At 39.6% G+C, this 27,462-nt stretch overlaps 1 protein-coding gene across 6 annotated transcripts in view; it reads left to right on the forward strand.

The window, feature by feature from the left end:
• sox6 (SRY-box transcription factor 6) overlaps window positions 1-27,462 on the forward strand; it is a 199,199-nt gene that overhangs the window by 42,587 nt on the left and 129,150 nt on the right. For all 6 annotated transcript variants that reach the window (XM_077518307.1, XM_077518303.1, XM_077518305.1 and 3 more), the window contains 2 exons: window positions 17,489-17,729; window positions 20,696-20,906. In XM_077518307.1, the coding sequence (XP_077374433.1) occupies window positions 17,496-17,729; window positions 20,696-20,906 (445 nt within the window). In that variant the 5' untranslated portion in view covers window positions 17,489-17,495. The remainder of the gene's footprint in view (window positions 1-17,488; window positions 17,730-20,695; window positions 20,907-27,462) is intronic.

Below are 27,462 nucleotides of genomic sequence, written 5' to 3' on the forward strand. Positions count from 1 at the left end.
ATACAGTATGCACTTCCAAGCTGACTTTTCACACTTGGTGAAATATCAGATCTTCTTTGTGAGAGCTAAAGCATTCAATTTAGATTTCAATTATCATGTTAGTTTAGTGATTAGACTTTAGTCCTCCAGGAATCAGACCTCTCAGCTCCACTCTATTCCACTTCCCCTGCAATCACATCCCCTTGATGAATTGCGCATATAATTACGGAAGTTATTGAATATGCAGATCGCTGCTGACTCTTCACATGTGCTAAGTTCATATTGCATCAACTCTAACTATATCAAACAAGACGTTGTTTTTTTTTTTAAAAGTCCCAGTAATAATGAGATGGATGTTCACATATGAGCTCATACTACGTTTAGACTTACTGCTGTGACTGTTTTTGTGTACTTACTGCTGCCATTTTTAAATCTCTATTTCAGTGTAAAGAAATTTTATTGGGAGGCTTTAATTCATTTGAATATCTTAGTCTTTTGGTAAAAGGTGAACCAAACATCGTCATTGTCATAATTTATAGACCTCCAAAACAAAAAGGCAGATTCATGGAGGAATTTGAAGAAATGCTGTCAGTAATTTGTACCGACTATGACTATCTGGTCTTAACTGGAGACTTTAACATTCATGTTGACAACAACTTGGATAAAAATACCAAAGAATTTTGTAATATACTTGATACTTTTGGTCTCTCACAACATGTAAAAGGTCCAACACACAATCAAGGTCACATTCTTGATCTCGTCATCTCTAAAGGTGTTGACATTTTATCTGTTGAGGTGAAAGATCTGGCTATTTCAGATCATTCCTGTGTGTTTTTTGAATTACAAACATTCCCAGAAGTTCAAACAACTACTGTCTCTATTAAAAAAAGGTACATAAATGAGAATACAAGCAACATGTTTATGGAATTAATGGCTGCATCACCAACTGTAAATGCAGAGACCGTTGATGAACTTCTGGATGAATTCACCTCAAAAATCTCTAATGTTTTGGATGCTGTTGCTCCTATTAAAACTAAGATCATTTCATCCCGAACTAAAACACCTTGGAGGTGTGCTACCAACATAATGACTTTGAAATCTAAATGCAGAAAAGCCGAGCGAAAGTGGAGAAAAACTAAACTCCAAGTTCATTTCGACCTGTACAGACAATGTCTTTGTCATTTTAACCAAGAGTTAGTAATAGCTAGACAACAACACTTTTCTGAAATTATTAATAGGAACCTCAACAATACACGCACTCTATTTGCCGTAGTTGACAAACTCACAAATCCCCCAAATCAAACAGCGCCAGAACTCCTCTCAACAGATAAATGCAATGAATTTGCCTGCTACTTTAGTGAAAAATTACAAGCCATCAGGTCAAACATTGTTACAAACCAGCAAAATAACAAAATGATGCAGCACTTAAAATCACCTAGGAATAATTTAATTACCATGACAGAATTTGACTCAGTGGATCAAAATACTGTAGTAGACTTGGTTCAGCAATTGAAACCTTCCATGAGCTGTCTTGACTCAATACAATCTGGCTTTTTCAAAACCATTGTGAAATCTGTTCAGATCGATTTACAACAAATAATTAATTGCTCACTTCAATCAGGTGAGCTTCCTAAATTTCTGAAAGTAGCCACCGTCAAGCCCATTCTAAAAAAGAGAACACTGGATGTCTCCCTGCTAGCAAATTATAGACCAATCGCAAACCTTCCCTTCGTAACTAAAATAGTTGAAAAAGTGGTTTTTAATCAACTCAGCAATTTCTTGAGCTTAAACGGACTTTTGGATAAATTCCAGTCAGGTTTCCGACCTCATCACAGTACAGAAACAGCTCTGATTAAAGTACTGAACGATATAAGATTGAGCACTGATGCAGGGAAGGTATCGGTGCTCGTCTTGTTGGACCTCAGTGCAACATTTGACACGGTTGATCATAATATACTGTTAGACAGGCTGGAAACTTGGGTGGGATTAAATGGAACAGTCCTTAAATGGTTCAGGTCCTATTTGGAGGAAAGGAGTTACTTTGTGACTATTGGAAATTTTGAATCTGATCGAAAGGCCATGACATGTGGGGTCCCCCAAGGGTCAGTCCTTGGACCCCTGTTGTTCAGTCTGTATATGTTACCTTTGGGTCAAATGCTTCAGAACGCCGATATTGACTATCATAGTTATACAGATGACACACAATTGTATTTATCAATGTCCCCAAATGACAACAGTTCTATTAACGTATTGTGTCATTCTCTAGAGCAAGTTAACAACTGGATGAACCAAAATTTCCTTCAGCTAAACGAAAACAAAACGGAGCTCTTTGTTTTTGGCAATAAAGAAAAGCGGATTGCTGTTAAAAAAACAGCTTGAGTCACTGTCTTTAGAAACTAAAGACCAAGTTCGAAATCTTGGGGTACTAATAGACTCAGACCTGACCTTCAGCAATCATATTAAATTCATCACTAAAACAGCCTTTTACCAGCTGAAAAACATATCCAGACTGAAGGACTGCATGCTTCAAGCAGACCAAGAGAAGCTTATCCATGCTTTTATCTCCAGCAGACTAGATTACTGTAACGGTCTTCTGACTGGACTCTCTCAAAAGAACATGAGACAATTGCAGCTCATTCAGAACGCTGCAGCTCGCGTTCTGACCAAAACAAAGAGATCAGAACATATTACTCCAGTACTTAAGGATTTACACTGGCTCCCAGTCAGCTGTAGAATCGATTTTAAAGTTCTGCTACTCGTCTATAAATCACTAAATGGTTTGGGTCCTGAATATATCCAAGAAATGCTGATTGAGTACAAACCCAGCAGGGCTCTGAGATCTACAGACTTGGGCCAACTAGTGGAACCCAGAGTTCGAAGCAAACATGGTGAAGCTGCATTTAGCTATTATGCTGCACACAGTTGGAATAGGCTACCAACAGAAGTGAAGTCAGCCCCGAGTGTAAATGCTTTTAAATCCAGGTTAAAAACTTTGCTTTTTTCTTATACCTTTGATTAGGGACTTTTAAACAGCTTTAATTAAGTGTTTTTTTTATTATTATTATTTTAAACTTCCTTATGTTAAATGTTTTGAATAATGTTTTAAGATTGTTATTGTATGTTCTTTTTATTACATTTTGTAACCTATTTTCATTTATTTTTCTTCCTCTTAATGTTAACTACTGTTTCTTGATGCTTATGTGTTGTCTTTCCTTGTGTAAAGCACATTGAGTTGCCTTGTGTATGAAATGTGCTATACAAATAAACTTGCCTTGCCTTGCCTTACTCTTGGACAAGACTCAGGTTGAAGCAGATACTTGGCACCATGCAGCCAGGTGTGCCATTACAACCAGTCTGAGTGGCCGGCCAGCCTGTGTTCAAGGTGTTTATGAATCTGTCCAACATGAGGTATTTCTTCCATGTTGCAGTGTGTCGCTGCCATGGTCTTACACCCTTCCCTGTGATGCAATTCTCAGGAGCGGCTAGAGCAGCACTTTGTAGGCAGGCACACCCACCGGAGGGGTTATGGGAAATTCTGAATCTTCTGATAATTTCATGAATGCTTGCTGAAAATCTGATTCACGGGAGAAGACAATTGTACATTTTTTTTTTTTTTTTACCATTGACAATTGAAATTAAGGACATTTATTTGCTTCCATCTCTCCTAGAGTTTCCCAGGTTAGGTTTAATACACAATTGAGAATATGGGGAAACTGAGGAAACGGGGTCATGTATGTATTGAGGAAACTAGGAGTGTATTTCTAGCCTGTACTGCAGGAATGGAGCAGCCATTTAAAGCTGATAGGATAGGTTGATACTGGGTGACGGCCCACTTGATAGTAGTGGAGAGAGTTTTTGGACAAAGTCTGCGCAATACATTCCAGAACAGTAATTCCACACACGCACAAAAAAACAAAAAAAACAAAAAAAAGTGCAATGGTTGCTTGTTGTTGTTTTTTTTTTTGGTATATAAAAGTTTTTAAAAGACACTTAATAACCAAAATTGTGCCTGTGCGTCTAATTTGTAAATTGAAGCAAAGGATGGGGCCATGGATTACTGTTCAAATATGAAAAATCGTGATTTTTATTTTTAATATCCTCCTGACTACCTGGAAAAAAAAAACATTGTCCGATCATGTTTATTTTGATATTCTCCTATCTTTGTGAAGCAACTGGAATACTGCAAAAGAATTTTTGGAAAAAAAAACAAAAAAACAAAAACTTAAATGCTAGGCTCAAATACAGTTACAATAATTCAAACAATACTTTAATGTGTTCTTAAGAGTTTATAGAAAACATACTAACAACATTTAAAGCCTAAATTTAAACTTATGGTACTTTTCCTCTTCCCTAAAAAGTGCTTGCACTGAAGGAAGCCATTTTCTTTTATGATGCAATTAAAGGTAAAGCCCCATCCCTACGCATTTGGTATCATTGGAAAGCTCTGAATGTCCTCTATAGAGCACAAAAGAGTTAATTCAATCGTATGCACTGGGTGGGAGATATTCAGGTTTAAAAAGGTCCACTACAGAGGACACATTTTAATTGCTATTAGTCAGGAGGTTATTCCAAAACTCCCTCTTTAATTAAAGTAAATACATTTCAGTTGTTTTTTTAAGCCCAAACCATTGTTTGTGGATTTGTTAGATGCTCAAGAATCTGTGAAAGATGCAGCTGTTACCTAGACTTAAGTAGAAAGCAAATACAGAGAGACGCATGGTTCAGGCTTGTGTGTGTAGAAGCGGAGCAAAAACACAGTTGAACAACTTGAATCCTATCCCCTTGTCAAATATTTGTCTGGCCTTCACTCATTATTTGCCTTCTGTTTCGTTTGTTTATCTTCAAAAAGATTGATCAGGGCCTCTTTGCTATTTTGACCATGGCATTGGTAATTTTGGACAAACGAGTTATTAAAAAAAAGTTATTAATGAAATCAGTTTTAAAATAATTATTTTCAAGTGACTAAAATAAAATGGAAATACAATACGTCTTTGTCCAATAGCGTTGATTCACTGCTTGGGATGAAGGCTTGACAATAGTCCTCTTTGTGTAAACGAGGCCGCAGTTGAAATCAAGGAATATAGTTTGACATGACCAGATTATTTCCTGGTGGGCTCGGAGAGCGGAGCAAAGTGAAGCGAGCTGCAGCTCCTGCTCCCGTGCTGTGCTGTGCTGAGGCTGAGCATAATGATTGCGGTGGCAGGGAACCACAACAGAGGCGGCCGGGGCAAGAGGCTGCCCAGGAAACACAGGCTCATAGATCGTGACCAACCACACACAAACACTGCTGCAGCACACTTGTGGCTTTTTAAGAAAGTAATTGACTTAATTGTTTCAGTTCGAAGTCTGACCTTGTGATTTATGTCTCTACTGAAAATCAAGGTATTAGTCTAGTTAGGGGCGTCTCTTGGACACCTGGCAAAAAGGATCATAGAGGCTGCCCTAATTTGAGAAATAAATGGCACAATAAACTGCAGTTATTTTATTTATTTATTTATTAATTTTTTACCCAGCACGTCAAGTTTTTTTCTCCAAAGTTTACCCTCCAGAATCAGATTCCACTAATTAGCTGTCGACAGACTGTAGTAAGGATAGCATTTTGATTGCATTTGTTTTTTTTTTAAGTCTGTAATTATTCTATTTTAGTGTTTTACGTTCATACATATATGTTTATTTATATATATATATATATATATATATATATATATATATATATATATATATATATATATATATATATATATATATATATATATATATAAGAAAACAGGTATGTTATAGCTAATAAATTTGACGTGATAGAGACAAACAGAGATCAGAAATTGACATATAAAATGAGTAACAAATGACTAACACGAATTTAAGAATCACTGACGAGTTGGCATCGCTGTTCTCATGTAACAGATTCCCACTTCTAGCTATTCCCATTTTATTTTCATCCTCTTCTTGTTTATTTTCTTTTTGCATGCACTGAGTGATGTGCTTAATTTTGTAGCTGGTGTCTGGCATGCCAATTGGGAGTCCCATTAGGGAGATTCCCAAATTTTCATGTGTTTTTGTCGTGTCTACAGTTGTGTCATTGATATGGCCCAAATCAGCCATCTCTCGGGGAGTCGTACTATGTGGGGGATTCCTGACAAGTTGCCATTGGAGTGTCTGAAGCTGAGGCGTGCCAGTGTATGGTCATTGATAATGGACAATGTTTGTTGTCCATCTAAGAATAATGCCTGCATGGATTTGATGTCTCTGGAACATGCATGGATCAAATCAAGTCAGTGATTCCCAACTACGGTGCTGTTGTAGTCTCATTTCAATTAATGTGTCTGGAAAATGTTATTTTATTACAAATATATCTATTCATCTATCTGTGACAGTGACTTATAGAGAGAAGCAGAACAATTAAATGCTCTTCCATTAGATAACAGAAGGTGCAGTACATCTTTGTATTCAACTGTTGCTTCCTGAGCATATTTCAGCTTTGTATTCAACTAAACAGGTCCATGTTTCACACTGATTCATTTGTTATTCATACTTCTGTGATGTTTTTGTTTCGTTTGCTGTTGGACGTGATGTTTTTCGAATGTAAAAATGGGTGCGTTTGTGAAACACTGGTCTAAGCAGTCAGACGCAAGGTTAGTGGCAGACTGATGAGACATTTTGTGTTTCGGTCAGCGTCTGAGCCGCTACAGCGCCCGCTTCCCTGGAGTGCTCAGAACATTTTTCTTTTCAACCATGACTGTCAGCCCGTTGATTTTTACGAGCAGTATGTTTCACGTTCATTTACTCAACTTTTCTCTGTGCTGACCCGTGAATCTCAGCATTGCTAAAAAGCACATCATTCATGTCTTATGTGAACCAAATTTTGGAGCAATTACTAGGATCAGTGGGTCGGCCTAGTTTTTTATTTTTATTTTTTATCAGCTGTCAATCACTCGAGGTAACTTTAAACCGCCTTCAAACAGAGCTCCTTCTGGTCCTTCATATTTGCTCCGCTTCTTCCTGTCCAACCTGTCAAAATGCCACACACTGTTGACCATGCTTTCTATTCAGTGTGAGCAAATTAATTGGTTTCTCTGGCTTAAATCAGCAATCAATGTCAGTTTCCAAAAAATAATAAGGCTTAATCATAAATCTTTGAGGAGTGGCTCGCCTGACCCTTCTTCCTCATGGCTTTCTGGTGGAGCAAATGAATTACCCCTGTTTTGATTTTCCAATTGACGTGTCACATAAAACTCGGCTACTCCACCCTCAGCCCCTATTTCTTCTCAGACGCAGGCTCCAAAGCGGAAAAAGAAGAGAACAGACACTTTTGGTGCACTCTAGTCATTTATTTACAAATTGGTACTCTTAGAGGCATGTTGTCCTCCTGACCCACTGATACAAATACAGTAATCCCCCCCTCCATTGCCGAGGGGTTACGTTCCAGGCCACCCCTACTATAAGTGAAATCCGTAATAAATTTTTTTTTTTTTACATTTTTTTTATGGTATTTACAGAACTTGTATTTTTTTTAAGGTGTTCAAACACACTTTAAAAATAATACAAACACATTTAAACACATATTGAGAGAGAGCAAGAGTAATTGATAACCAAAATATTCTAACATTGTACTGAACCCGCTACATGTTTGCAGTAGCAAATCCCATTTTTCTAAACAAACAAATTTATAATCTCACAAAATGCATCAATAATGACCAATTATCTACATTACAAAATTCTAAAAAAAAACAAAAAAAACAGGATTGCAGGGGATGACATTCAATAATTTTTAACTTCTGGCTTCGTTCTTCTTCTTTCAAATTAAACTCGTACAAGTACACCACCATCTAGTGGATAAAAGTGGAATTACACCCAATATAAATAAGAGTTTGACCAAAATAATGTAACTGTATGTAATAAATAAATAAATAAATAAATAAATAAATTTAGCAATGGATTGAACAGAAATGGTGGTGTCTAGATGAACAAATGTAGACTTTGACCATTGGATTTAAAAACCCAATGCTTCAAGCCCTTATCCGTCACAACTTGACTGTAATAATGGAAGCAAAGAGACTTGCTTTTCCCTTCGCCTGGCCATGCAAATTTTCCAGTTTCTTAACCAAGACTGGAAAGGACTGGGGTACTGTGTGTTCACGCTCCAGATGTCTGCTCCATTGCCATTTCTACCAATCCCACTTACTGTGCCAATGATGACCTCATGGTGGTAAGACTAAAGACCGGGGCCCACAGTTCCCCTCCCATACTGTTCTTCCTTCAAAATAACCCATTGTCATTGCACATTTGTCTGTTTTAGTCACTCAAAGGGCCCACTTTCTGTTTCCTGACTTCACTCTCCTATTGGTGTTTTTGATGAACACTACTGTGCTTCTCTTTGCTAACATGGGACGATTCACTCCCCGCTCCTCAACTCACTTCTCTGGCAACTGTATGAGGCGTTACGCTGGATTTGCATTTGCAGCAAACTTTGCAGCGCACAGAAGAAGTTATCTTTATAAATGACAGAGTGGACATGGCTTGAATGGCGCTTTGTTTACGGTTGTACAAAAAGGGGGCCCCACTCTATATTTCATCTGTCACCGTTGCTTTTCTTTGCCTCAACAATGCTTGATTGTTGCCATGAAAATTTCACGTTCCACGAACAGGAGATTTCTGTATTATTATGCTGCTGCCAAATTCCGATCTCTGTTTTCCTTCTCCTGTTCACAAAGGGCTCATAACTTACTGTCAAGTGTGGAGAGCCACAAAGCTCCACTGTTGCTTGGCAAATAGGGTTGTGTTGGTGGACGGGCTGACTCGCTGTGAGGTTTGTTTAAGAGCAGCAGCAACACAAGACCCTTTGGGAACGCCAGGTTTATTGAAAAATTGGAAGGAAGAAAGACAGAGAATAAAAAAAGACAGCAAAAGCATCAAAAGCTTTTCTTGCCTGTCTTTAGTTTTACATCTACTCCAGCAGTATCTTAAGACCACTGTACATACTTTTTGTCGACCAGAGTTTCTGCAAGTCATTAAAAAGCATTAAAAGTGATTAAATGGATTTTGCTAAAATGAAGGCCTTAAAAACATTATTTGGCTAGTGGTGTCCAAACTACGGTTCGGGGGCCATTTGCGTCCATCTATTTTTAGCGGCCCTCAGCATATACAAAAAATTACTTTTGACACAGCCTGTTTTTCTAGTTATGCAAAGAAACTATTTAAATCTAAAACCAAAATATTTCTTTTTGTAATTTAATGAATTAAAAAGTCAGTGATTGCAGTTCCAGAAGCAAAACTCTTTTCCTCCATGTTCCGCTGTCTGTGTCAAGGTCTAATTTGTGAAAACATCACATTAATGATTAACTGAGATCCTCATGTGATTTAAAATTTGTCATTTTATTACCGACTACTCTTCCTTTGATTCTGAATGTGGAGATTGGTTCAGAGATGGGGCAGAACTATTCTTGTGGGATACAGGGGTGTGGGCCACCCCAAAATCAAGAAAAATTGCAAACTGTCCTGTTTAAAAATAACTAGCTAAACTATAGTACATTATTAATCGACTTATTAGTTTTAGCGTGTTTAATAAAAACAGACAATTTCAAAATGGCCCTAGCATCCTTCGATTATACTGTATGCGGCCCTCAAAGGAAAAAGTTTGGACACCCCTGGTCTAGACTGAGGCATTAAAATTTCAAATACAATTGATGTATGCAATACAATTGCTTGGAATTTGAAAATAAAAAAATGTACTGTTTCAGCCAACATCCAACATAAAACACTAATGCCACCTAGTGGCATACATTACCTCACTACAAATATCTGACTCAATTTTTCACACTCCTTTTAACTGTTTCGTATATATTTTTTTAATTTCAATAATTTTTTTTTATGAAACACTATAAAATTAATGAATCAATGAACTGAAAGATACAACCACATTATATTTAGTAAATATATTTGTCCACTTTTATGTTAACAAGAGTATAAAAAAAAAATAAAACATTGTTTCAGTGTGGGCGGCACGGTGATTGAGTGTTAGCACGTCCGCCTCCCAGTTCTGAGGACTCCGGTTCGAGTCCAGGCTCTGGCCTTCCTGGGTGGAGTTTCCATGTTCTCCCCGTGCCCGCGTGGGTCTTCTCCGGGTACTCCGGTCTCCTCCCACATTCCAAAGACATGCAAGGCAGGTTAATTGGGCGGTCCGAATTGTCCCTAGGTGTGCTTGTGAATGTGGACGGTTGTTCGTCTCTGTGTGCCCTGCGATTGGCTGGCAACCAGTCCAGGGTGTCCCCCGCCTACTGCCCAGAGCCAGCTGAGATAGGCGCCAGCACCCCCCGCGACCCTTGAGAGGAATAAGCGGTCAAGAAAATGGATGGATGTTTCAGTGTACATTTAGAACACATGTGCGATTAATTGTGACTTAAATGTGTAAATCGTGCGCTTTATTACGAAAAATTTGTACCGTAATCGCCTGTCTGACACGAGCCGACAAAAGTCGGCAGGAAACAGGATCCCAGAAATGTTGGCACAGAAAATACAATTTGGCAAATTATTACAGAAAAACACAAGAGTAAACAGTCACAAAAGGTGCTGGCAATCAGGATAAGGAGGAAAAACAAGAGAAAATACGTACACAAGGCACGGACAAAAGTCCTAACCAAAAACGTTTACAAAAGGCAAGGAAATAACGGATTAACAAAAAACTCTTGCAAAAACACGCAAGGACCACGACTATCATATAAACACGAATCACGACTACTATATATACAAACTGAAGGCAATGCGAGAATATTACATGTGAAAAAACCCGAACACTATCAAACAAGGACAATAACTATGACTATGCGTAAAGGTGATTTATCAAGCGGGACAGAGAATAACTTGACACACAGTAACGAGCAAGGAATAATCCAACAGGTGACAATTGTTCCTGAAGTCCTTTTAAAGTCCATTAATTAAAATGTGCCACAAGTGCGGCGCTGGTGAGGACGCCCCCTCACTCGCTTACTGGAAAAACACCTGACAAAACAGACTGAGAGCAGGATCTGTTGTGTGCTGAAGGGTTGGATCCCAAATGCGCAGACACAAATAAGGTTTTAACTATTTATTCACATAACTTGACTAAATGAAAAACAACGAGAATGTATCGAGAATCACTACACGCCGAGCCACCCTTGGGCAGCGGAGAAGCACAGCGAAAGTCCGCAATAATCCGACAAAACACACACAATTCTCAGACCCTTATATACACAGTCAATCAATCTCATTGGTTGTGACTAGACATGTGAGTACCAGTACTGACATGGAAATCTCTGATTGGCTGTTAACCCAGTAATTACAGATAATCCCTGACATCAATAAATATCATATAGCATAAAAGATTCTTCAGTAATGCGATTAAAGATTCCTAACATAACATAGTTCTTACAGAGAGTTCCAAACATCATATAACATCACACAGCCTAAAACTAGTTGAAATTAGATTAGCAGGTTATGAACTCAAACCTAACCCAGGCGTGACCCCAGACATGAGACAAGACCCAAACATACCTCCTGCATGACTCGTGTCATGGCAGGATCATGACACTGTCGGCCCTAATATATAAACAGTATATACATATATGTATATTTGTGCGCCTGCGCATATCAGTTACTTTTAAGTTGCATTAAAAATGTCATTAACTCTTTGACTGCCAAACGTTATCCAAAAAACAACCAACCAACCAATGCCAGCTGATTTCGAGCATTTTAACTCAAACAAAATATTGTGCGCTACGACTATATAAACATTAAAAAAGTATGTTTCGACCTTATTCTGTTCTTTAGTAATCACCATTTGAAAATAGGTCATTTGAGTGACATAAGTGAAAATAGGAAAAAAAATAGAGAAAATTAGTTTTTTGTGAAGATGTATTTTTTTGCACAACAGTGACTTTGACAGGAATATTTTTTTGTTTAGTGACACTGTGAATTAGATTTAAAGTGACAGAGACTTTGATCATTCACGTCATTGTTGAAAACGTACATCAGATTGGTCGTGTTTCATTGGAATTTGATTAAAAAGATATACAATGCAGCCATCTGCTGGCCATAGTTAGTGGCTGTTTTGGGATTTCACAACCCCAAAGACAAGCCAGCGCTGAACAAGACGTTGCGCTGCCCATTGCAAAAAAACAAAAACAAAAAAACTCAGTAAACGTCAATTAACGTTTATGGCGGCATTCATTAGGATTTTAACATACGTCATTAAACGTATTTGGCGGTCAAAGAGTTAAAAAGCATTAAATTAGACTTGTGGATTCCTGCAGACCCTATAAACATCATATAGTGTATAAGGTGAAATTGTATGTATCCTGAGGAACTGAGAGTTATGCCATCCAACTCTGAGAGAGTTTTCCCGGGATCAAGAAAGGGGCCACGGGCGGAGGGGAGGTATCGTGGAGGAGAGGGCGTGGAGGGATTTAGTGTGTGAGTGCTCATCGACCCTTCCTGAGGAGTCAGACAGGAACACTTAAGCACTCTCACACCTGCGTGTGCCTTTGCCTGGCGCGGCGCAAGGACACCAACCACACAGTCGCGGCAGCTGCATGAGTGTTTCAAGTGAGCGATGAGGCGCTTCCTCTCGCCGCATATTATTGCAAATAATTTACTCTGCAAAGTAATTATCAATACTCTGCTCGATATGTAAAGCGCACACTTCAGGTGGCTCGCTTAATTTGCTCTTTGGGCGCCTGTCGTTTGGGTTTTAGCAATGTGGTAACGGCGGCCATGTCTAATAGAGAAGGTATCAGGAGAGAGTGTGAAGTGGGGATGAAGTACAGATGTAATTGAGTTGACTTTTTGCAGGGGAAGGTCAAGAATAATGGAGGAACAATTTTATAAAATTAATTTGGACAACTCTCTAGCCACTTCACCGCAGCAGTTGGGAAAATCTGGATCTTCCTGACCATTTATTTGATTTGAATACCATTATCTTTAATTACATTGTCAGCTGGGGTTTAAGACATTCTAACAGACTTCGCAGAAAACTACAAAACATGTTCTATTTTTTTTTTTCTCAAAACTCTACTGTTAGAATTCCACAGCGCCTCAAAATGTGTGTGCGTCTGCCATTCGGCGAGTGAGTGTGTGCAGTTTAAAGCCTTTTATTACGAGTTGATTATGTACCCAGAATGCTGGCGGCTGCACAGCATGGCACAATCACAATGGAGGGTGATAATTTAATTGTGCTAAACGGTGGATTCCGTGTCAATGCTCCTCCAGCTGGGAGCTGTCAGGTAGTAATATCTCATTATGGCAGGTGAAGAACCCAGAGGAACCCTACCACGACACCTGTTAGAACAGGAGGAACCCCTGAAGGGAAACGAGCAGATGATTTTGCTCATCTCATGCACGCACACGCACGCACATACGCACGTCGTTAAATCCCCTAAGTAATCAGTTCACAAACTGTATTCCAAATGTTTATACAATTTTGCATTGTATTTTCTTTACATGGTAATTCAAGTAATTTAAACATTAAAATAACAGACCTTGTGGGCAATTAATGGCTTGATGACTAGACTGCAGCATTACACTATCATTGACTGATTTATAGACCACCTCGGTTAATTGGAAGTCTCCTTAAAGCCAGAAGGTTCACTTGATTTACTCACTGTGTTACAAGTATATTATTTGTTTACAAGTTGACTTTCTCTGCAAAACAAATCTTGTAAGCCATTTATTAGGTACAAGAGCTCAAACAACTTACGATTTCTTGTAGTCAACTATAATGTGTTAAAAGTTGAGTCAATGGTGATTAATTGATGACAAAATTGATTTTTGTTTTTCAGCACATTAAATTGTCTCCAACCTTGTCTGCACCACGAACCAGTTTCTCGTAAAGACATATTTTGACGGACAGGCATAGTAACAAATAAAAACAAATTATTAAAAATACAACTCAACATTATGCTGAGTAATGGTCTCATCTTGTGTTTCATAGCATCATGTGTTGTAAGATTGAACATCACAGCCAGCTCTCAAAAATTATTGACAGTCTTAGTCTTGGTTGAATAAAGTTATAATTCTTAACACAGTATCGACTCCACACATTTTTGCTTTGCGATTCCTGCCTTGTTCTTCACTTACTGAATAAATATTTAAGGTTAGCTGGAACAGTCGAACCTAGCAAGACTAACTGCTAATCACATCCATCCACAACTATCTTATTTTCATATTCTCACACCAATGCAGATGTTTGAAGACTGCTTTGTTGGTTGGACATTTTACTGCCAACAACGGGGCCAGTTAAAAGTCTACTGTAAATTTCCTGATGGTGAGATGAGATGGTAAAAACATGTGATGAGCAATTAGCCAACTAAAACCATAAAACATCGATACAGAGTAGTGAAGTCAAGATTTGTATCGTTATGCAAGCACCCCACAGGAAGCCAAAAGTTGGCTCCTATTATCTATCAGAATCTTATATCCTTTTCTGACATCTAAAATTCAAGTTTTAACTAGAGTTGATCAGATTAATCACATCTTAGAATTTTGAATAATCACAATGAATCGTCCATCCATCCATCCATTTTCTGAACCGTTTGCTCCTCACAAGGGTCGCGGGGGGCGCTGGAGCCTATCTCAGTTGGCTATGGGCAGTAGGCGGGGTACACCCTGAACCAGTTGCTCACAATTAATCGCTTAATTAAAAAGGCTTTTTTTAATCAACATTTTTTGCCCGCCAAATTCAGAGTACCTGTTGTGTGTTATTTTTATTTTTTTTTACATTTAATGTTATGAGGACATCTTCCAAATTTTTTATCCACTGCACAAGCTTTTCTTTTTCTAACCACTTAATTACTTGCATAATTTAAAATGGACATGAACAAATATTCTGAATGTCATAAACAAACTTTTATTAAATGCTTTATTTTATGTAGTTATGGCTACCTTTATCGGAAGCATCCACTGTCAGCTAAGGATCATCTGCGGTCAAAATTAATAGTGTGATTAATCTGTGTTAATACAATACGATATTTCTTCGTGATTGATTAATTAATTAGTTCCTTGCTTTCTCTGGTCGCCCCAAAACCAAGAGGTACAAGACGTTCGCAGTGGGATCGACGTGTGGTTTTATGGAATCTGACGATGAGTTACTTGCCACCAGCGTCAATAAATGATTATTAATGGTATGACCGGGCGGACACAGCAGGTGAAAGTCAGTCGGCCCCTTTCACCATGAAAAGGGAGAGCGGATAGCAGAGGACAGTTTGCTCCCAAGTCAAAAGTACGCATAGATGTGTGGTGCACAGCATCTACTCTAATACTTTCCAATTAAGCAGACATTGTTTTGCTTGACGCTGAAACATTATCACAGGGAACAATACATGAGTCAAATCATTCCAGGCTATATGAGCTTGTAGCCAGGGAACACAAGTCCTTCTCCTTTAATATTGTCAGCTAGAGTCCTTCCTGCTTCGAGTCGTCTTCAAGATCACTGGGGCTTTGTCTTGGAGAAAGTGGGCAAGAAGACAACATTTCATGCACTTATTGATTAGTTTGGCTTGTTAGCTGTCCATTGTTATGGTGTAATCAAGCATGATGGATGGCAGCCTGTCAAGGATTTATGAACTTCAAGCTCGCCATGTTTTTTTTCTGTTTACCATATAAAGGCATAGTTGGAGCTTGTTTTTAGGGGAGAAATTGACTAAGGCTAAGTCACTACAAAAGTTCCAGAATACACTCGATGAACAAACACAACTGTTTTGTTTGCATTTGAGGCCAAGCCTGTAAAAAGTGTGATTTCTTTGGGAGAAGATGATTCATTTATACATACTTACACCCACACTGAAATGAATAGAACTTCTTATTTTCTCCTCATAAATTGCTTTTATTGTGTCAGCGCTGATCTGCTGCTGAGAAAAGAAAGCTTTTAGATCAACTCGCTGTGTGATCCTCGCTCCAGTATGAGAAATAAAATGCCATACTTGCCGTTAGATATTTTCAAAGAATTATTTCCCCTTTCAGTTATATGAGGAGGTATTGTATGGAGCTTGTCAGGGGAGGGGGTGGGGCCGAGTCAGTTCTCGGTACTCTTTAGCTGCCTGAGCGCAGACCCTCCTTGCTCTGCTAATAAATTATTAACTCCTGCTGACAAATACTGTTATGGAGCCTGCCGCAGATCTGTTGCATTCTTTAACAAGATCGCTGTAGACACATGTTACAGGAGGATGGAGTCTCCATCGCTCTCCCTCCATCCCCTTGTCTTGCTCACGCCTCAGCAGTTTGACTGATGGCTGGAGACTCGAATAAAAGTGCCTGAGAGACTGAATATTTTAGTGGTAAAATAATGCCACTTGATTTAGTGTGTAATACAAAAGCAGTGCTTTGTTTCACTCTCACACTCCATTGAGGACAAGGCGTTTGTTGCACTCCCGGCTCCAGCTTTTTGGGTGCATTAATAAAAAATATGTCAGTATACTTGTGCTTGAACGTCCCCTAGTGCGCACGACTTCCCCTTCTAACTTCCATTTGTCAGCCCTTGATTACAATTGCTATGCGCAGTCAAAGCATAGCTCCAATTTGGGGATTTTCAATTAACACACAAGCCAGAAAACTATTTAATGGCTGGTTAAAACTGAAGGCCGAGTCCCGGTACACAAAGAACGCAATGCATCCAAGCACATTAATTGACAAAAGCATGAAGAGACAGACAGGTAGACATGCAGGCCAACAGACACACAGGCAGGTTTCAGGCAGCTACCTGACTTAGTGGGCCTGTTTGTTCAGCTGCCGAGACACATGACATGAACTTAGGCCACCTTTGTTTCCGCCCACTCCCTGCTCTGGCTGATCTGTCACAGTGCACCAGTATGTGCATGTGAATGTGCAACACTTCAAAAGACAAGTGAATGTTTGTCAGCCACCTACATTGACCATTTGAAGTACCGGTAGTTTAAAACACACCCAAGTGACTGTTTACAAAATAGGTGCTCAAAAGAATTTCGTTTTGTGTCTTTGATCAAAATGAAGCTTAGTGGAGGGATAAAAGTTCCCTAATTATGGAAAATAAAATAGGCAGTAAAGTTGATTTTTGAATGATCCCGAATTGCTAAAAGGAACAAGAGCCAAAAAAATAATAAAATAATAATAATTAGAATCTTAAAAAAAAAAAAAAAAAAAAATGTGAACGGTTAAACTAATTGTGTGTGTGTGTTTTTTTTTTTTTTTTTCCTGACTGATCGCCCCACTGTCTGGCTGACCCACTGCCTGAGTATCTTGAGGTTTGGCCCAGGCCCCACGCAGGCACAGTTCCAGCCTGAGATCAAGCCATCCATCTGCATTAAACAAAAGATTAGGGACCCTACAACCTGCTCCAGACACGCTCAGGCAGACAGGTTGAATGTTGTAGCACAGGTGCACGATTTGTACAGTGGTTTCAAACACTCAAAAGAAACTTCTACTACTTCCTTTCAGCCTTGTGCCTTGTGCGCCATCACTCATTTTTATTTCGTTAATATTAATAAAGTGTCCTTTTGTCGCTCTACAGCAGAGTCATGTCTTCCAAGCAAACCACGTCTCCTTTTGCCACTGTGGTTGATGGAGATGATGCCATGAGCCAGGATCACTTGTCTTGGGAAAAAGAGGAGACGGCTGACGCCCATTGCACACCGCAGCTGCCGCTGCACAATCTGCTCCGTGGAAAAGCCCATCCCGATGAAATTCAGCCGCTAAGCAGTGTACCTCCAGAGGGTGACTGGGACAACTTGGTGTCTGCCCAACAGCGCATGGTGAGACACATTGCAAAACATACAATCGTGCCTGCACTGAGGTTGACTAACAACGACCACAAGAACGAGTACAAGACTTGAAAGGAAAGAAGCAAACCAAGAGAAGACTGATAACTCTCAATTCTTTAGACTTCAGTTTTAGACTCAAACACTCCAGTATTACTATGCTCCCCTTGGTGTTGCAGATCCGGTCTCAGTAGGCACTCATTGTCCCTGGCTTGTACAAAGAAGCCACTATTCTATCCATAGCTCCAGCCCCTCGGAGTAATGAAACCTCTGAGGTCTGAGCAGCTCTGCCAAATACTAAAGCATCATCTATTCTCAGAGTAAACAGAGGAACGTTTCCCTAAACATTAGCAATGACACAAATCCCAACTGCATCATGGCCAGAAGACTTGGCCTTTTCTGCTTCCCCTGAGCTTGCATTCTTGTTCCTATAAAAGAGGCATGTCTCGTCCTTGGTAGCCGCATGTTGTTAGCCGGCTTGTTGTGTCGCTACTAAATCGGCAGCCCCTCTCCAGATGCTTTACGTTCTAAGTGCATAGCTACTTTGATGTTAGCGGAGTGAAGGGCAGAGCGAGCACTTGTGAGCTAGATGCACACAAGAGGCAGGTGGTTGTCTTTGACAGATGGCACAACAGTAAAGACACCCAGAGGGCCTCTGAAGTAGCTCTGCAGTTGGTCGCTGAGACCCTCAACAACACAGGATTGCAGCACAACACATATAATGTGCACACACATACACCTAGGCTCATGAAAAGGTTCAGTATGGAAATATCTGAGTGACGTGGGTGTAAGATAATGAAGAACAACTTCCTAAACATCATCAGTGGCATGTGAGTATCTGAAACTTAATAACCTTGGGTAGTCTGGATACTTGTTTATTATTATTGTTATTATTATTATTATTATTATTATTATTATTATTATTATTATTATTATTATTATTATTATTAAGGTTATTAGCATAGTAGCTAGGCATTTTGAATGGGAGATAGGGGCGGGATTAAATAACATTTCTTCTTCCCACTACCTTTCAGACATTTTTTCTCTCTCTCTTTCTCTCTCTTTTTTTTTTCTTGTCTTTGTGAAACCTGACACCGACTGTGTACTTTGTTATTGCCTGAAACAAAAATAAAAATTAAATGAACCTTTATGTAGGGTAACCAGATTTCCAAAAATAAAATTATTGCTAGTCAATCTGGTTGTATTAGTACTTTTGGTAATGCTAAATCTACCTTGATAAGTTATATCTTGGTTGACAGTTCAACAGCTGTAAATAAGCTAACTCACTCACCATTATCCAACCTTTCTTGCTCGGTCCCGGCAGCTATTGGAAGGTGTCCGTGCTGTTGGAAATATACCCCCAGAAAAGCTCAGCTTGCGTTGGGTATGACTAGCAACTGCAACATTAGGCTAGTATTATTACATTTCCCATGATTCTTAGACACTGAAACAGGAAGTAGTTCGAGTTCTGCGATGAAAATACACACCTGCTAGCGATTTAACAGTTACATTTCTTTTTAATTGTTTTATGATATGAACCGAAACTATCCCGGTTAAATCGAAATGTCTGGTGACCCTACGTTTATGTGGCAAGACAAGATGATAAAGCATCATATTAGTCTGGTTGTTCCTAAGGTAATACGAAAAAATATGACTGTTATAAAGGTCTGAATATTAAGAAATTGTCTGATTCAAACAGATAATGTTGCTGTCAAGTTATGCCTGTTTCATGAAAACAACTGAAGATGAATTGCAGAGAAGAGTGAACAAAAACAAGGTTATGCGAGAGAAAAGTATCAAAACGACGGTGTAGCATAATACAGAGGAGAAAATAGAAAGGCATAAGGCAAGAGGAATGAGAGTGTGCTGATTACCTGACTCCACTGCTGTGCCATGCGTCTGTGTAGGCTGTGCCCTGAACCCGTGCCAGCTGATTAACCCAGCACTCCTCCACTAGCCTCAAGCACTCTCCACTGTCTCTGCCACACTGCATAATCAACCAACACAAGATTGGGAGGTGCACAGCGGGTCGGTCAGTTGTGCCACCCTGGCGCTTGGTACCAGACCACCCGACACACCGCTGCAACTCTGCTTAGGGATGAGAAATTGGCTCTTCCCAGTGCCCACAGAAATTGACATCACACGGCTGTTAATTCAATCTCACATTGTCTGTCAGATTTTAAAAGCATATCCTCTCCTTACCATGAGGGCAAATGTTTAAATCACACCTAACTGTTCCCCTGTTAAAGGCAGAGGCTCCTTGCTGTTTAGCGACCTTCTGCTCCACAAACCATAATTAACACCACCTTCTGTCAGATGTAGCGCTCAGCCGCGGCCCGTGTGCCGACTGTAACCTCACATCTGCAGCGTATCGCCCCCCTCTCTCTTCCTCTCTCCCATTCGTGCTACATCCCATTCTTCCCGTCTCCCTTCATGTGCGCTCGTGCACAGGGAGCACTCAGCCAGCCGGCTAGAGACAAGACCCAAAGTTAAATACTAAACCATGCACAGGTGGGACTGAAAAAACAACAACAGCTTGAGACAGGACACAGATTTACGACGTCTCCAGGCACTCAGCTGAGAATTGGTCTGCACTAGAAAATGAACAAATTACACAGCAGTCACCTGAACACAAATGCACACTCAAGAGCAATTTGACGAATTACAGTTGGGAGGTTTCTCTGTCTCGTCTCGGCAGCTGAAGTCAAAGCGTATTATGAATGTAGCCTATGCAAGCGTACCTAATCATTTCATCTCAATTTTCCACATCAAATCCTATTTAGCAGTGCAACGAGTTCTATTGAAGACACAGACGATGCTATATGCAATCACGAAAGCAGCCATTTCACATGTCCAGATCACCATGTATAGCACTGAAGTTGTGTCAGAACGAAGGCTTAAAGAAAGAGCCCAGAAAGCACTCATCTCTTGTCATTGTGGCCCCTTTGTTTGTCATACAGGAATCTGACAGCAATAAAGTATGTTCCCTGTACTCCTTCCGCAACAATTCCACTTCCCCGCACAAGCCTGAGGAGGGGGCCCGGGAGCGAGGCGACCTGCTGAGCGCATCAGCGTTTGGAACTCCGGAGCGCCGTAAAGGAAGCCTGGCAGACGTGGTGGACACACTCAAGCAAAAGAAGCTGGAGGAGATGACAAAGACAGAGCAAGACGGTAGGGCCCATTTTTCTGTTTGTACTGGTGGCTGAAGAAAAACGCTCCCCAAGAGTAGGGGTGCAGCAATTAACCGGTTTTACGATTAACCATGGTTTTTAAACGTCAGGATTATCTAACTGCAGCTGTTCAACAACACCAGTTATTGACATTGTTTTGTTTCCACATGGTCCAGTTAGCGGACGCACAACAACACAGGGCTCTGCTTTGCTGGGTTCCGCGGCGACGGAATCTATAAGAATAACCGTAAAACCGCATTTTCCCCCCAAACTATAATCGTACACCAAAAACTGAAACCATTGCACCCCTACCCAGGAGGTGGCTTTCTTCTGACTTTCCTCATAACGCTCCCTGTGTCAAAGCAATATTGCTTTTTACTTGTTGTATTTTCTCCAAACAAACCTGTGCATGAATATCATTTTATTGCCAATGCAAAACCACGAGATAACACTACGAGGTTTCCTGTATCCTCTAAGACATATCCCCATGTTCGTGTCTCCCTACCACAGCCTGCAGTCTTTTAAGAGTACGGTGGTGAAAGAAACAAATATTTGAACAAGCTGCAGAAACACATCCCCCTTCTTAATTAGGGCTGTAGTAATGTAACTACATCCAGTCAAATGTTGAACCCCCTTGGGCATGCATGTGTCTCATTTAGTGTCTAGGGAGCTCTTAGCTTAAGCATTTCATCAGATGAATAAATTAGACCACTGTTACCCTAAAAATAATTTTCTCTACGTCTTTTAAGTGTCCGTTTGTTGGTCTTTTTATTACACCAGGCTGGACATATTGTTTCAGGAGAAAAGAATGTTCGTATATTTACAGTAGGCTATATCAGCCTTTGGATTCAATTTTGGAGATGTCACATTTGGCTGAGAAAGAAACAAAACACTCTTCTGCAACGCTTGGACTTCAGATGATGTTTCATACCGTACGTGTCTCATCAAGTTGATTTTCACTCTGAGCACTCTGTGGCAATGCCAGGCGTTATGGTAATGAATCCCAGCTGGTGAAGCCTGTTTGGTGCAGTAAATTTAAATGGTCAAGTGCATCTTGTAATCCAGGGCCGTATGTCATTGCAGGGAGGAGATGGTGTGCTGGAGTGCCATACAGCTGTTTTAATCTCCTGTTAATAATAGAGACTTGGTCTGCCTCATGCACTGTGTATCGCTGCCACCAAAATAAAGTCCCCTGTCAGAGGAAATTAGTTTCTAAGAAGGAGAAATGGCAAATGGCAAAAGAGGCACAAAGTTCAGAATATTGTTCCCATGCTGCAGGAACTGAGAGACACTCGGTTTTGGAGAGCACTTGAGGAAGCTCCAGTGGTGATGATCAGTGATTACTGTAAAAAGGAGGGAGAAGGACTTTCGAGGCAAAAGAAAAGGGAACCTCACCGAAAACTAGCAAAATCAAATTGGTACTTCTTTGTTTATGGAAAGAGATATAGCTGAAGACTGAAAAGGGCAGGATGGGGAGAACACAAGAAGGTTAGAGAAGCCATTTGTTGTCTTAATGACACCGCTAATGTGCTGCAAGCAACAGATGAGCTAAATATACCGCTTATCTAAGCATGACAACTGTTGTGTCCAATTCCACCGCTTTGGTGTCTGTGTGATCGGGATCACCGAGGTCCTCGGAGACTATACCATCTGCTACCATTCTTCTAGGGGCTTCCTTGCCTGGTCAGAACAGTTCATTGTCCTCACAGAGTTTGGATTAAGTGTGAAGTTAACATTCTCAGTGTCAAATTGTCTTTGCGTCATTTTTGTAAAATTATTTGATACTGCTTAGCCTCACAATGATTTTTAATCACTGAGCTGGATTAAAAACAACAGCCTTGGTGCTCAGTATTGTGCATAATATCACTCGGACATTCCTCTATCTTTACATTTATACCCTTTTACCCCCCGTATCCTTCCAACCTTCTTTTCCATTGTGGGTCCTTAAAGTGCTTTAAGTGCTTGTGACTGTGCTAATGAATGAAAATGTCCTCCAAGCAGTGCGCAATGCATTTAGCTGAATAGTCACCTTTGCTGTAAAAGCCCTATTAGGCGCAGTAGCCAGCAGGGCTAACGATTGTGCCGCATGTTTACTTACTAGCTATTGTAAATGCATTATTTATGGACAAGTCTCCAGACAGCACTCGTCAAGAGTTAAAAATGTCAGGATAAAGTATAAGGGGTTGGGGCGAGTGGGGTGAAGAAAAATAGATACCATTATAAAAAGTGAAGGTGACCGGGATTTGATTCACATGCAAGTAGAACACTTTTTCTATAATGTACTAATGTAAGTCTGAATCAATAATCTGCAAGTCAACACAGAAATACTTTGTGTGGGGAATCTTGGTGGGCGCAAAGACAAGGACTGGAAATGCCACTTTTAGTTTCCCGTCTTGACTCTAAGGGATTTTCTCTCACCCTCAGTTCTACTTGTTGAATCATTTGTAGTTCTAGGCATTTTAGCACTAAAATTGTTAAGTTTCCATTGAGTCATCCTATTCTTGAGTAACATTCAGAGAGGAGTCATGTGTATTAATTTTGAAGTGTTGGCCCTAAATTATGGTTTGCCAACAAGGAAGTAGTTTTAGCCAACCTGTTTGCAATCACTGACCAATTTATTGTTAAATGTATTTTTATTTTTCGATTCATATTATTATCAGCAACCAGCCAAACTGTAACTTGTTGTAAACTTACCAAGCTTATATGCAACATTTTTAACATGAACATCATGAAAATCAACTTACGTTTTATTGGTTTAGACACATGGATATGTCATATCCACTGCAACCATTTATGGGTCTGAAGGGGTCATTTGTGACCAGTGTTCAACAAGATATTTGGACACCAAAACAAATGTTTTAATTGTACTACTGCAATATAAGTGAACTCTTTCTTCTAAAATCTTTCGAACAACCTTGCTTAAGACCAGTGCAATGTCAATGTCTTGCACTAATGCAGTGACATCACTGTGTTATCTTTCTCCTGTATTAAATTAGGGCATTTTTAGTTATTATCAAATATCCAATTGATTTTTTTTATTTATTTAATAGATCACAGATTTTTTTTTTTGTAGTTAAAACAACCTACTTTACCCTTTGACCTACACCAATATGTCTAGATAACCCAAAAGTAGTACTATTTTTTCTTTTTAGTTTTATCTGTCTTCTCATTTATTTTCTCCTGCTTAAATTTCCATCACCCACACGTAAACTGACACTAAAAAATGTACTATTATATTGTCTATATTGTATCTTAGCTGGTGATTGTTGTATATATTTGCGAAATACCTGAAGGGTATGTTCTTAAACTTTTGTTTGATGTCTTTGCACAATGAACAGACAAATGTACAACAGTATTATGAAGGCTTGATACAGCAAGCAGCACACATTTCTCAATGTGTGGCTGTGGGGGTTGACACAACTCGACCCCCTCTTTTGCCATTGTCTGTCACGCCATGGTATTATCAGACAATTAATTTGCACATTTTTATTTTTTTTAATATGCATTCTCGAAGGCAGTGATCTCAGTTGCCTGGGGAAATGTAGCTTTCGCGGATGCTCATGAAATACTTGATGTTGAAAAAAAAGAGTGTTGCACCCACACTACTGAGTACTGTAAACTAGTAACACCGCTACTGCCCAAATATGATTTGTTACCTCCATTAGATGCAGTAATATGTGTTGTGAACGTGTCCACATTGGACCCATATCTGCCTTGATTCTACACTCTGCTATTTGTAACTCAACTGTAATCCCCTCGGTGCGATTGTGTATTATCACTGTATAATGACTGTGCACTAGGCTGAGTGATCATCATTGTGCGGTCATTATGCTCTATTACGACAGGCATGTAATGAGATTCGGGGCTGTGGGAAAGCTTGGGAAGAGAATAGTTTGGGCGCTGATTAGCGCTGATCAACTCTCGACTCTGTTGTAACACTTTCTCCATCAGTGTCGCGACCCCTGCTGAGTCCACACGCAGCCTCCCAGGAAATTGACTGCAGGTGCAACGTAACACCAGCAGGTTTATTTTTAGGGTAATTTTATTAGTTTGGAATGCTAATGAATTAAATCAAGAAAAATGAAGGCTTAATATAAAACTAAATCTGATATTCCGCAAAATGCAGTGTATATTTGATATGATAAAATACTCATTCCCTTGCCCCAGACAGACTGATGCACTTTCTCCCCTCCTCTCCTCCTTCCCTCCCTTCTCCCCTCTCATCTCATCCCAGCTGCCGTGTCATCTGCTTCTGCTTTATCCCACCTAATTAATAGGAATCTTTGTTATAATGATCTGAGCATGAGCCTCTGACTCCATGCATATGCAATGAGGGTTCGAGAATCCAGTTGCCTTGGTTGCAGATTTTGAGGCCTTCTTCAGCCACGTAGCTGTTTGTGTTTCCTCTGGGTGCAGCATCCCACTGCTTAGGCCGGGACCTTCCTGGCAGGACTCGAGCGCACGCTGGCCAAATACCAGTCAAGCATTTTCCCATCCCCTTTAATAATATGCTGCTCATTTTTTTCATCTAGATCTTTCAGCCATGGATCTTGATGCAAGTAATCTGTTTGATTAAATACTTGCTGCAGGTTTATGTCTGCTACAGCAGAGCGGCCTTATGTATTTTTTTTAATTATTTTATTTATTTATTTTTTTCTGTGCATATGTGTGTGTGTTCTCTCTTGGCCCGTGGCACGGTGTGACAGCCCAGCGGAGCAGCGCTCTGGTCTGTCACTTTTGTTTGAATAGGTAATGCAGATCTGTTCAGGCTGAAGAGACATGAGCTGGAATCGCTTGTTAGGACATATGATCAAAAGCCACACTCTGCTCTCTGCCAGTCAACCCTCTTGTCACCCTGTGAAGCAGACGTTAAATAGATTTTTCGGCTGTACGGCGCGGGCAGTCTGCCAGTCTGACATTTGAACTTGGAAAAAAAAAAGCACTGTAGCAAGCCCCTTACTCTCTACTTTATCTTATCTGATCTAAGCAGTCTTCTTCTAAAATTTTGCTCCTCGACAGTAGTCCCTTGAAACCACATTTTCTGTTTTGTTTTTTTTTATTTTAAGGAAAAGCAACACTCTATAATATTAAACTTGATAAAAATGTAAAATACATACAGTAAATAAAACAGAATGAGAATAAGAGTTTATGCTGCACTTCATTTCATTGTGCTGCTCCTTCTGGTGTGCCTGGTGAGCCACCAAGAGGCAGCAGAATACACTCATGCAGACACATGAAGAAAAAGAGTACTTTTTTGACTAAGACTTTTCGTGACTTAGATGTTGTTATATTAGTCTTTTTTATTGTTATTTTATTTATCTACATTGCACCACTGCTTGAGTTAAAATAACAAAATAACAATGCTAACTGTCAACATTAGCAATTTGCATTTTACCTGACCTGACGTCACAGTTTAAGCCTTGTGTTTAGAGTGCCAGCGAATTTTACCAGCCCCGGTTTTTGTCCCACTTTTACACAGGTCACATCCCAGTCAGCAAGGCAATTTCTTGGCACATGTGTACGTCAGACACAGTCTTGTTGAAATTGATTCATATGATAAACCAATTAAAAAGGAATTTAGCTGTAAATTCGTTCCTATGTATTTACTTCCAAGTTTGCGTCATAGCAGAAGTAGAACTACTTCCTGCTTCCATGTCTAAGAATCATGGGAAATGTAGTCGGATCAAATGCAAGCAGAGTGAGCTTAAAGACACATACTTTTGTGTTTTTTTGACTTTCAGTTTCAAAAACAAAGTTTTCCCTCAAAAAAGGTGCTTGCAATCAACAATCAATAGTTGCGTTAAGACAAACGAAAGCAAGTATTGTACACACTCTTGTTCGGCAATTGACTCGAGATGTGTTCAATGATTAACCACACAGACATCTCAAATATCCATAGAAATACTCATTCAGTGCACCAAAACATCAATGACTAATATGTGAGAACAGGGAGTATGTGGAAACATTTTATAATTTATTTGATACGCCAAAATCAGAACCTCAATAAGTCAACGGAAGTTGCAGATGATACAAATTTTTCGGGGGGAACTACATTGCCTCAACACTGGGATCAAACAAAAATAAAGTTGGATAATGATGAGTGCAATGCATTGTTTAGTGCTGCAGAACTGTCAATCAATATAACACTTAGCATTTAGCTAACTTAAATAACACAACCAGTCACCAGATTGACTAGCAATTAAATTTGGTCTAAGTAGTTGCTAGTGAGAAATTATTACATGCAGCATTTTATTTTCAGCAAAATTGTAGTGTCACAGTTTTTAATTTTGAAAATCTGGTCACCCGAATTTTACATTACAGTGTTCCCTCGTTTACTGCTGGGGTTAGGTTCCAAAAAATACCCGCAATAAATGAAATGCGCAAAGTAGTTAGCTTTATGTTTTACATTTATTATAAATGTTTTAAAGTTCTAAAATCGCTCACCACACAGTTTATACACTTTTCTCATCGAGGCATTTACATTTTCTCACATTTCTCTGTTGTTAAAAAATTCTCAATGTCGAAACCTTCAACATTTTATAAAATAGATACATTAC

The sequence above is a fragment of the Festucalex cinctus genome, chromosome 4 (assembly GCF_051991245.1).
Source record: "Festucalex cinctus isolate MCC-2025b chromosome 4, RoL_Fcin_1.0, whole genome shotgun sequence".
Classification (NCBI taxonomy): domain Eukaryota; kingdom Metazoa; phylum Chordata; class Actinopteri; order Syngnathiformes; family Syngnathidae; genus Festucalex; species Festucalex cinctus.